This window comes from Engraulis encrasicolus, chromosome 2 (assembly GCF_034702125.1).
Source record: "Engraulis encrasicolus isolate BLACKSEA-1 chromosome 2, IST_EnEncr_1.0, whole genome shotgun sequence".
Taxonomy (NCBI): Eukaryota; Metazoa; Chordata; class Actinopteri; order Clupeiformes; family Engraulidae; genus Engraulis; species Engraulis encrasicolus.
This window is the reverse complement of record NC_085858.1, coordinates 49,987,956-50,000,455: the sequence shown is the minus strand read 5'-3', so window position 1 is coordinate 50,000,455 and position 12,500 is coordinate 49,987,956. Positions and strand designations below refer to the sequence as shown.

Here is a 12,500-nt window from a genome sequence, read left to right as displayed (position 1 = left end):
GCCACGGCTATCGCCCTCCGCCGCCATAGCTGACGCACACCGCCACCACGGCTGACGCACACCGCCACCACGGCTGTCGCCCTCCACCGCCACGACTGTCGGCCACCGCCACCACAGCTGTCGCCTGTTGCCTATGCCCGCGCCATGCCCTCTGTTCGGGAGGCACCGACACAGCCCAGTTGCATTGCTTGTTGCATTGCATTGGCACTGGCCCCTTTCTGGGTTGGTTGGCCATGGGTGTTTTTCGCCCGATGGCTACATGTGAGTGCCATACCTGCTACTGCTCCAGAGTGGGTTTCTGGCCACAGGTGGCCTCCACCCTGTGGCATGCTTGTTGATGCCACGGCTACTACAGCTGCCACGGCGTGCCGCTGGGCCATACGCACCCTGCCATTCCGGTTTACATGGCTTGCTCGGTTGCTTCGCATGCTTGCATACTTGCTCTCTTGCATGGCTGCATGACTTGCATGAGACCGCATGTGTGCTCCCCGCTCCTCTGCTGTTCTCTACCATTCAGCGTCCTGCGACTGTCTGTCGCTCTCCTGGATACCGCCTGCTGTCGGCTGTTTCATCCATTGGCTTCTTGTGGACGCCCGGGGCACCTCAACCGCCATGACTGCTACAGTTGCGCGTGTTGCTCCGCTTCATGCCCCTCTGTGTAGCTTGCTTTTCCCTACCTCACGACTGGTTCTAGTCGTTCTCCTGGGTTTGGCTGACCGTGGGTGTCTCCACCAGTCAGCTCCTTGCATGCACCGTTGGCGTTTCCGCCTGTACGACTGCTGCTGCTCTGGGTGAGTGGTTTCACACCATACCCTGTTTTATGCTCTTTGGCACTCCTGCGGGACTGTCTGGAGTCTGTTGGCCTTGGCCGGCTTCACCGTGGACGGTTGTGATTGCAGTTGGTGCCTTCGCCTCTTCTGCTGTGGCTTCGGTATAGGCGAGTACATCTATGCAAAAAAAAGACCTAACCCCAAAAAAATTGATACAAAAGGTTTTTCAACTGATTTTGTTACCTCTAAGTGTCCTTAATAACATACTGAAAATCTAGGAAAATCTGACTTCAGGAAAGGTGTCATTTTCAAGATCAAAGTTTTTTTAAAATAAAGGTTACTACATGATAATTACATTGGCATGAACTAACATGTTTTCAGGATCTGTTTGTTTTGAGTGCTGTTTGGGTGGAAAAAGACACTATTGCTATGATAATATCCATGTGTGCTGTTTGTCAGGGCACATCATCAGTGATGAATCATGGTGTCACTAGGTATTTTGGGTCTTTCAGCAGCTGAACTGAATAGACAGGAGCCACTACATGTGTAAGTAGAGGGCAAGGTGAAACGGTTGGTACTGGAGACAGACAATGTCCTGAAAGGACATAGGGCTTTAGCATAGCTTTCGGGTAAGCCAGAGTAGGGCCTGTTGTAGCTTCATAGGCAAGGGTCAGGGCCTTGTATTCAATTAGGGCATGAAAAAGAGGACATGGCTGGGAAACTGAGGCTATGTGGTCAGAGAATGATAGATGGTCATCAACAATGACACCTAGATTTCTTGTGGCCTTATTTGAGGCAACAGTAGCAGAATCCATATTGAGCTCGATATCATGGCAACCTAAATCTTTGGCTGGGATCACCAGCAGTGCATTTGGGCGAGGCTCAACTGAAGGTTGCATTCCTTCATACTTGTGGATAGTTCAGAGAGGCAAGCGGAAATGTGTGTGACCGTGGAGTCATCTGTCACAAAGTAACTGTGCTTCATCGGTGTAACAGTAGTATGAGAAGCTGTGAGAACAGATAACATGGCCCAGTGATGTGGTGTACATGGCAAATAGGAGTCCCAGCACCAGCCCTTAGGACACCTCTGTGGAGAGGCTATGATTTGAGGACAGCTGACCTTGCCCTTGATACATGCTAAGAATGATACCACCAAACTCGAAGAATGTCTGGAAGAACTTGAGACACATAAAACTCAATTATTTATCTAAGAGAGATGTTAAATAATCATGTTTTGAAAAAAAAAATGCTAGCTGGTGTGTCTGCACAAAGATTTTTAGATTTACTACAAAACAAAAATAGATGTCCATAATCTCTTCTGAAGATATCTTCTGGCTTACTAGAAACAAAATAAAAGAGTAATTTTGAGCTTGGCTTTTTCAGATTTTGAGGTTTTGCATTTTGAAATGTAATGCATATTTAATTAGATATAGTCCAATTACTATATTAAAACATAACATTTCAGAAAACTTGCAATACATTTTTTTCTCACAAATATGTGAGTAATCACCGAATTAAGTTTCATGGTGATATTGGCAAGCTAAATTTTTTTGCCTATTCACCTGGAGTGTCTCTTGACCCTAAGCCTATGGTAGCTATGTTGAAAAAACTCATTTCCCAAAGTCAGATTTTACTAGATTTTTAGTATGTCATTTAGCAGGTCCAATAGTAATAGAATCCATAAAAAAACCTTTTGTATCAATTTTTTTGGGGTTAAACCCTAAATGTACTCGCCTAGTATGCAAGTTATGCTCTGCGTCCTGTTGTCCGCTTTTGCCCATTGTCGTACGTCTGGCATGTCGTCGTCCTCCTGACCTGGTGGAGCCTGGGACTTTTTTGCCCCTTGGCTCGCGGAGCCTCTGTGACTGGTGCACGTGTATGTCGGCATTGCTGCCCTGGGTACAGGACCCAGGTGCTTCCTTCATTGTCCTCGACTGTGGCGCGTAGGTCGACTGCTGCACGTCGTCCCCCCGAGCTCTTGGGCTATGCGTGGACTTGCCATGGGCTACTTAAGAGTGCCATTGGTGCCCGCACCACTGCAGCTGCGGCTGCTACTGGTATGTTGGAGCGTTACCGCTCCTTCTCCCATTGCTCTTCATGTTTCCCCACTTCATGTGTGGTATGTCCGGGGGTCAGGATGCCACTCTGACAGCTACTACTGTACGGGAGTGACCCCACTCCGGGCTCTCCCTTCAAGTTTTCGGTGGCTTACGACTGTTCGCTCTGTTGGCCTTGTTATGAATGGTCTCACATGAGTGCTCTGGGCACCGGTAGGCGTACACGCCCCTACGACTGTGGATTCTGCATCTGGCTGGTTCAGCTTCATGCTCTGCCGTCTGCTGCAGGAGCATCGCAGTTGGCTTGTCATGGGCATCTGCGCCCTGTGTCGCGCCCCTTTCCCGCTGGGCCCGACTTGTTGCCGCTTGGACTGTTTACGCGTCTCTGCTGCAGTGGCTGTACCTACTACTGGTTACCCTGCCTGTCCCGCCTGTCTATACCCATGGCCCCTATGTGGCCTTTACTGGTGTTTGGCTGACCATGACGCTGTGCGCGATGGGTCGGCGATCAGGGCTGCGGGAGGCCTCCATCTATGGCCTTGCCGGGTATTGAACCACTTCTGACCGCCCTCCTTGCCTCGCCGGTCAGGGCGTTGATCTGGCGGGGCGCACTGCCCTGGCCACTTAGACACGTCGCAGATGAGCCGATGCTGCATGTGGTTTTGTTTCGCTCACGCTGTTGTTCTCGACCTGGTGCGCTTTGCCCTGTTCTCGACATGCAGACCCCCGGCCTGGTGTCTCTAGGCGTCGATTTCTGCTTATGACCAGCGTACTTGCGGGCATTGGAAGTGGAGGCTCTCCTTCCTTGCTCTCCGCCCCTTCCAGGTGTTGGGCATGCCGACCTCGGCATCCCACGTTGTCCCTCTTGGCCTCCGCTTGCTGAGGCCTCTTTGGGTTGGATATGCCGTTATGGCCCCTGCCAGGTCCTACTGTCGCTGACTGCTCTACATTGCGTCTGGCTACCATGTCCGCCTTCGACCCTGGAGGTGGAACTCGCGTCTGTTCCGCTCTGCCCTTGCGCCGTGGAGTCATGCCCACTGCTGCTGCCCTTGCGCGGTGCGGTCGTGCCCACTGCTGCTGCCCTTGCGTGGTGCGGTCGTGCCCACTGCTGCTGCCCTGGACGGTTGGTCTGCGGTGGCAGTCCAACACTGCCTGCGACCTGTGGGCCCCCTGATGATGGCCGTACCTTGGATGAATGTAGGGACTGGCCATCCTGATTGCCCTCAGACGCTCTCTGGCCGGTCTTGCGGTCTTGTGTGGAGCGGGCGGCTCATCTGTCATGTGCCATGTATGCCGCCTTGAGTCCTTGCCCTCTCTGGGCCTGTTGCAGCGGCTGCTTTCAGGGGCCGACACTTGTCTGATGGGCATGGGAGCAACTTCCTTATGGGCGTCCAGTGCCCTATTGTTGACCTTTTCCGTGGTTCGCCTCTTCCATTGTGGCTACTCCCGTTTGTGGCACCGGGTGGTATGGTACCGCTACGGGGTGGCACATGTGTCCCCGTCATCTGCTCTGTTAACTGCTTACTTGCTGCCCCCTGTGGTTCTCACTCAGGGAGCTCGTGGATCCTTTGGGCCAGGTTACACTGGCTTCCATGTGGCCGTTGGTACGTGCAAGGACGTATACAGCACGGCCTCCTCGGCATCAGGCTGCACCATCGCCTGGTTTTCTTGATGTTGCCCCACCTTACTGTGGTGATGGCGGTCGCTTCGGGCCGTCTCAGTAGCACTGACGACGGGAAGGCACTCCTCATGACTTTGTTGGTATTAGTCATCCAGTGCTGAAAGCACCGCCTCTGGCGGTCAGAAGGAACGAAATAGAACGAAGGTTATGTATATAACCACGGTTCTATGAGTTCCGGATGACCGCCAGAGCTTGGCAGTCACTCGGAGTGTGTTCGAGAAGATTTGCCAAGAGGTCACTTCCTGGGTTCGCCTGTGTTTTAACCCCTGACACGGGGGTCACCGGGTGACGTCACCCAGGTCACGTGTTACTTTGTTGATATTAATTCTCGACCTGCTGATCCGTAAGATGAATATTCAGTGCTGAAAGCACCGCCTCTGGCGGTCATCCGGAACTCATAGAACCGTGGTTATATACATAACCTTCGTTTTCACTCTCCACCTATAGATGAATTCCTAAAAACCATGCAGGGTTTCAAGTTTGAAAAGAACAACATTGACACATTTAAACGAGTCCCAGACCAGGACTGTAAAGATATTGTATCGAACTGAAAAATTGTGATACAGAGTCATGATACTGTATCGTGGTGCAAGCAGGCCGTATCGTGATACACCCTTTCAAAGTCCTGCTACCCTTCAGTCCAGAAAAAATATGCAAAAAGCAAATTAAATAATGTTAAAAAGATACATTTTTTAAAAATCGTTGCGTGTATAGAGCCGTAGGACAAAAATCGTGACAAACCGAATCGTGAGTTGTGTGTGTCGTTACAGCAATAGTATCTCATTTAATGAAAATTAAATAAAAATTTAAACCGCAGGAAAGGAACAAAATTCCACATTGCTTTCAAAGATTTAAATATCTCCAAGTCTCTGGAGAGCAAAATCAGTCAATCCATTTTACTATTGGAGATAGAGGCTGAAGTCAGACAGTTAAAGCAAGTGGAGAGATGCTGCCTCATTTTTAAACATCTCCAGGGCCAACCCAAGACTTTAAAGGGACACTGTGTGAGATTTGTAGTTGTTTATTTCCAGAATCCATGCTACACATTCACTAATGTTACCTCTTTCATGAATACTTACCACCACCATCAAATTCTAAGTATTCATTATGACTGGAAAAATTGCACTTTTCATACATGAAAGGGGGGGGGGGGATCTTCTCCATGGTCCACCATTTTGAATTTCCAGAAATAGCCATTCTTAGCTGCAAAAATGACTGTACTTGGGCTGTACTAGAAAATATAAGTTTATTACTTAGTAAACTATCATGAAAAGGTCAAATTTGGCAATAGGCGACACAGTTTCAATGAGCAGCATAGTTGCAGTACCTTTTCTGACCATTTCCTGCACAGTGTCCCTTTAAGCTAAATTTAATTCGGGGTCCCCCACACCCGATATAGTGGCTCCTGTTTCATTCATCGTAGTAAATGGCACATGAGAAAAAAACAAGTGAAACTAGAGGACAGTTCATTTCTTCCTCGAACTTCGCTGCTCATGGGGGGTGCCCCTGGTGGCTTGGGGGCCCTAAGCCACCGCATAGTTGGCTCGGGCCGGCCCTGCCCATTCCCTATTCAAATTAGGGTTCCCAATCTAAGTCAGATATAAAATTCCATGACCTGTTCCAAGTTCCATGACCACTTCCATAAAAGGAAATGCCATTTAAATAGTTTTTTTTTAAGTGGGAAAACTGAACATTGTTTTCACCCCTAGAGCTGCTCTCTGTCTGTATGAAGGTATACAACCACACAGTGCGAAATGTTGTTGACTAAACAGTAAAAAACAACGTTGTTTACTAAATGAAATAGTAAGCAGGGCTTTTTCTGAACGGGGAAATAGGGGCGCTCCACCCTCATACCTCCGTGGGTGCACCCTCATACTTTTATTTTTATATATATATATTTGAGCGCCCCTAATAAATTTCTCATTCATGGGGGGGGGACACCCCCCTTCACCCCCTGTAACCTGCCATGATGCTCCCTCATGCCAAAAAATCCTAGAAAAAGTCCTGGTAAGCAAAAGAAAATTCCATGATATCATGACTGTGTAATGACTGTGCAATGCAAATGGTCATATTATGCAAAATGGCCAATTTAAGGGAACTTAAGGGGCAGCATTGGTCTGATTGACATACAGTATAGAATGCAGAAATCCGAAGAGAGACAACACAGGAAAGCAAACCGCCCTGGAGGTCTCATCACGTGAGGAGACCTCAGAAAGCCAGACAGACAGGATTTAAGGTCTGGACACAAGAAGATTTTCAAGAAGCTCCTGAAGACCTATGGAGACCCAAGGGCACCTTGCATCCTAGCCAGTCTGATTCGCAAACCACTAATGACACCAGCCTGCACATCTCGACCTGCTCTCTCTTTGCACTGCTCTTTTCATATCCCATGATTGCTGCTGGAGCCTCATTGTTGGGTTTTTTTTCCCGCTCTTAATTATAAGTTGCTTTAAATAAAAACCATCTACTAAATGTACATTATGTGTAAAAATGGAATCAGCCATGGAGACGGCAAACCTTGTGGCAGAGAAAATTGGATGAGATACCGGGGGAAGGCCTAAGAAAGGTTTCGGCCATGGCAGAGAAAGTGCCATTGGAGGGATTGAAATTAATTAAATTTGAAATCATGATCACAATGTTGGTGGCAACTAAATAATTATGAAAACGGAGAAAAAAGGAGGGGAGGGATTACTGGTGATATAAAGTACATTTCCTCTCAGTACATGTAGTTTCACAGTGAAGAATTCATTGAACTTTGGGTCTTGCCATGCATGAACAACATAGGGCTAGGGGCTGTGCAATATATCAAATTTATATTGTGATATCAATATTGCTGTCAAACAATATAAAATTTCATAATATCGAGTTGAAACAATATTTTTGTCATTTGTCTATACTGCCAAAAGGTAGGTTACGCTACACTCAATACATTCCCCTCCACTTGAGCCATTGCGAACACAGAGCAGACTTGCTACCCAACACTCATGCAGAACACCACTGTGTGTTTCTCTATGGCCCTCCACTCACACTGCTGAAGGGAGGGGAGATTGAGAATTGTTTAGCACAATTAAAAGAAATATCATCTAAAAATATTGTGTTATCAATAGTGCTATTGATTTTTCTCATAATCGAGCAGCCCTACATAGGGCATGTAAGAATGCTTTCTCTCAGTTTGACTATTTGGACCATTTAAGCAATTAAGGTTGAAATTATTCAGCATACAGGCTGCATGTGGGCCACATTTACATCAGTAGATCAAAGTTGGTCCAATTGATGCTACCTCATCAATATTTGTCTTGGCTACCCATAATGCATTTTTTTTTTGTCGAGAATTAAGCAGACCAAGACCACGTCTTTGTGGAGGTCTCTTGACTTATATTGGGTACGTCCGAAAGTCCTCACTGCCTTCCTATGTAGAGGGCAAAAAACAGGAAGTGACTACGTTGTAAATCCGAACATCTTAGTAAACATTCAACCAGGAGGCCAAGGGTAGCCCGACGACTTTCTATATCCGGTCATATTTGTAGACCGTGGGAGTTCGGTAACTGCACAGTCATTAGTTATTAGTGTCATCAAGGGCGGCCCCTAGTTGTGTAAACGATGGTGCTGTAGTACGTTCAATTTGTAAGGGATAATTGACGACACGGTGTGCGTATAACAGGAAAAATAATGCACACCAGGTGGTGATGCGGCCACGACGCGAAGCGGAGTGGCCGTTACACCTCGGTGTGCATTATTTTTCCTGTTATACGCACACCGTGAAGTCAATTATCCCGCTTATACCACGGTTGCCACACTGTCTGAAATTTATTTGAGGCATTATTTCGATGCTATAATGGCTAAAACAAAGGTTTTCTGTAGAACGAATTCCTTCCGCCACAAGAAGCTTCTTTTCATAACTTTCTGGCGAACTGCCGTTGCTAATTCTAAATTGAAGGTTGCTACGGCCAAGACACCGTTGATAGTTCTATCGCATTCGGTTGTCAAGTCAAGAGCCAGTCGTTAATTCTATCGCATTTGGTTGTCAAGTCAGTCGCCTCAATGTTCTACCCATTCCATATATGGGCGCGTCTGACTTGCCCACTAGACCATGCTACAGTTGGCATGATTCCTACACATGTACAGATCTCAATAGATTAAAACATGCCTACACATGTACAGATCTCAATAGATTAAAAAAATACCCCGCGCATCTTGGCGACATTCTAACTGCCTCACCTCGCCATTAACTTCATCAAAACAGGCACCTCGTCAATGTGCTCTCCTCCCATAGGAAACTCCCCTTGATTTATTTTCCACTGCGTTCCCATAGTTAAGCCTATTGATCCGAAAATATCCCATACTTTTCACAAGTTACGCTACTCTCTCAACTGATAAACGCTACAACCGCAGGAAACATCTCCTCTCGTGGGGAAGAAACGCCCACGTGAAACGGGCGTCCCTTTGCGCAGGGAATCTCTCTCTCTCTCTCTCTCTCTCTCTCTCTCTCTCTCTCTCTCTCTCTCTCTCTCTCTCTCTCTCTCACAAAGTTGACAGAGTGATGGTCAGTTGGGAGAAATAAACATGTTTCAAATTTGATTAGGCCTACTAAGATTTGCTCCAGATTCACTATACATTGCTGGTGTTTCCAGACGCGCGGTGCCACATGTGTCACTTCAGCGCGTAATGCTTGCAACTTTTTTGTGTGTAATTTATGAACGTGCGTGCCTTGGCGCATTGATACACTGGAGTTATGCGGTCAGAAAAGTGACCTAATAGTGGGACTACTTCAGGTGTGCATATATAGACAGTTAATCAATACCCAATTTAGCGCGTCACAATGGGAGATTCCAGACTGCCGTGGTATAAGCGCTTACTAATGAACTAGCTTTCTACATGGAAGCTACTGGTCAGAGCGACGAGTGGTAGCTACTGGTACCAAGGCACTGCCTACCACAGGTTTCAGAAGTAGCCATGATCTTTGTGGAGGTCTCTTGAATCCACTTGAAATGTTATGCAAAGTTTGATTAATACTTTCACATCAATGAAAAGAGATCGAACTACAAGCGGAGTAGGCAGTATGAATGCACTGTTGTTTAGTTCTCACCAACTGCTGCTGGTGTGAAAGCACCCAACGATAGCTTTTTGTGAGGGGCAAACAGACATCTTTGGGTCTGGTCATGTAAGGACATGCAAACATGTGAGACAGCGCCGGGTGGAGTCATGTGAGCCCGTCTCTGGGGAAGGTGAGACATGCTTTGAGCAGACACACAAAGTCACTTAGTAGGCCCTGTCTGATTGTTTGTCTCGCACGCACGCACGCACGCACGCACGCACGCACGCACGCACGCACGCACGCACGCACGCACACACTGCAAAAGGGGTGGCGGAAGGTTAAACCCACCGGGCTTAGAGTGGGAGGGTGGCAGAGGAGGAATAGATGAAAAGAATGAGAGAGAGAAACAAAAAGAAAAACACATAGGGAGGGAGGGACAGAGAGAGAGAGAGAGAGAGAGAGAGAGAGAGAGAGAGAGAGAGAGAGAGAGACAGAAAACGAGACAGAGAGAGAAAATGAGAGAGGCAGAGGAGCTGGACCGCCATCCCACAGACAAAGAGGTTCAAAGTGGCCTTGATGCGGGAAAGAGGTCAAGACCACAGCACTTTGGTCTTTTCCTGCCCCCCGTTTGAAGTGCGACCCCGGCGGGGCAGTTCGGCTTGACCCGAAGGGTCATGGTTGGTGTGTGTGTGTGTGTGTCCGTGTGTGTTCTCCGTGTCCGTGTGTGCGTGCGTGTGCGTGCGTGCATGTCCATGTCCGTGTGTGTGCATGTGTGTGTCCGTGTCCGTGTCCGTGTGCGTGTAAACTGGTCAGCTTAAGAGAGCATACTTCAGCTGCTTTGACCCAACCCTTCAATTCTGCTCCATTAGCAGGTCGCGGGAGAGGCTAGGCAAGGAGACAGAGAGATGAAAGAGGGAAGGGGAGGAGAGGAGAGGAGAGGAGAGGAGAGGAGAAGGAGAAGGAGAGGAGAGGAGAGGAGGAGGAGATGAGAGGAGAGGAGAATAGAGGAGAGGAGAGGAGAGGAGAATAGAGGGGAGGAGAGGGGGAGGAGAAGGAGAAGAGAGGAGGAGAGAGGAGAGGAGAGGAGAATAGAGGAGAGGAGGAAAGGAGAGGAGAGGAGAGGAGATGGGGATTAGTAGAGGGATGAAGGGCAAAGTAATGTCTCAGCACCCCTGGATTGGTCTGTGTGTGTGTGCGCACGCGCGCAAGTTGACAACTGCAAATGACGCAAACTTCCTCAGCCCCTTCTACTTGTCTCTCTCTCTCTCTCTCTCTCTCTCTCTCTCTCTCTCTCTCTCTCTCTCTCTCTCTCTCTCTCTCCTCTCTCTCTCTCTCTCTCTCTCTCTCTCTCTCTCTCTCTCTCTCTCTCTCTCTCTCTCTCTCTCTCTCTCTCTCTCTCGGCTGAGTTGGTTAACAGGGTTGGCTGAGCCCTGCTGACAGGTGGGGGACAGGGGCTTAGAAACACTGTGTGTGAGGGTCAGTATCCACACGGTGTGTGTGTGTGTGTGTGTGTGTGTCTGCGTGCGTGCTGTGCTTATGTGTGTGTGTGGCCCACTCCATGCTGCAAATCCTTGGCGATTAACCATGCAAAAAAAAGAAAATCTTGTTTTGAGATAAGATCTAGAGAGGCTGTCTGCGGGTAGCCACACTCTGCATGTTTCAAAATAAAGTGGTCATCTCCATCAGCCAATCAGTGGCCAGAGTGTTGTCAGCTCTAGGCCCATGTTGTCATTAGGGGTGTAAATGACAGCCTCCGTGTCTATACGATTCAATATCGATATCTTATTATTCGATTCGATTATTTTCGATACTTAAGAATGCCCCCACAATACGATACGTTACGATTCGATTTTTCCCCAATTACTTTTCCACTTCTATTAAGTTATTGGGCCAGGGTCAGCGATTTGATTATTTTCAATACCTAAGAATGCCTCACGATACGATGCGATTCGATTCAATGATCAGAATATATCACGATATATCGATACATTTCGATATTATTCACATGGAATTATGGCTCACACACAATGGGTACGCTTCCGATGGCCTCACGGCAGCCATCCCACTTCTGACACCATTTGTACTGAAGGGGAGTAGAGATGCCCAGCCGGGACTCGAACCCGGACCGTCTGGGGTAGTAAACTGGAGCTCACCTGAGCGTAGGGCCAGCACCTCCAGCTGTGTGCGTTGCAGGCTGTAGCCCGTCCAGCTGTGCTGTGTCACCGCCAGCCAGTCCAGCAGAGCAGGCATGTGCCTCCGATACACCTCACACACCTCACACACACCCTCCACCTCACACACACCACACATGCACTCCTCCACCTGATGGACAGAGAGAGAGAGAGAGAGAGAGAGAGAGAGAGAGAGAGAGAGAGAGAGAGGGAGAGAGAGAGAGAGGGAGAGAGAGGGAGGAGGTTTGGAAAACAGAGAAAGAGAGAAACAGGGGTAGAATGAGATTAATGATTTGATCATATATACACATAGTATCTCAGTTACTTGGGATGTTCAATTTAATTCGGAATAAAAATGGATTCTGCTAGAGGGAGAGATGCTGAGCGCTATTCTTTGTTGAATAAGTAAACACCAATATACCGATGCTCTTGAAGTTAAAAGACAAAATCCTTTCCTCAAAACTCGAAGGCCGTCGGGCCTACTTCAGGCTACTCTAATTTCCTCCTGGGATCAATAAATGATACCCTACTCTCTACTCTACAACTCTTGCACGCCAACTGGTTTCAACCACAATAGGTCCTCATCAGGGCGTGAAAACGCCTACTACACCTTGTCTCTTTGCAAGACTTGCCTGAAGTAGGCCCAACAGCCTTCAAGATTTGAAAAATCCGTTCTGCTTTGAAAACATCATGTAAACACTTTACAATTCAGAATTTTGTAGACGTAATGTAAATGTTGTAATTGATGTGTATTTGTGTGTACAGTATTATTATGTGCATAAATTT

The 12,500-nt window shown here is 47.8% G+C and overlaps 1 protein-coding gene across 1 annotated transcript in view; it reads right to left on the bottom strand.

Annotated features, from left to right (window-relative positions):
• The window catches only part of LOC134464991 (dynein axonemal assembly factor 5-like), an 87,067-nt gene that overhangs the window by 34,578 nt on the left and 39,989 nt on the right, over positions 1-12,500 (bottom strand). Inside the window, exon 8 of the mRNA XM_063218367.1 lies at positions 11,697-11,865. Within this exon, the coding sequence (XP_063074437.1) occupies positions 11,697-11,865 (169 nt within the window). The remainder of the gene's footprint in view (positions 1-11,696; positions 11,866-12,500) is intronic.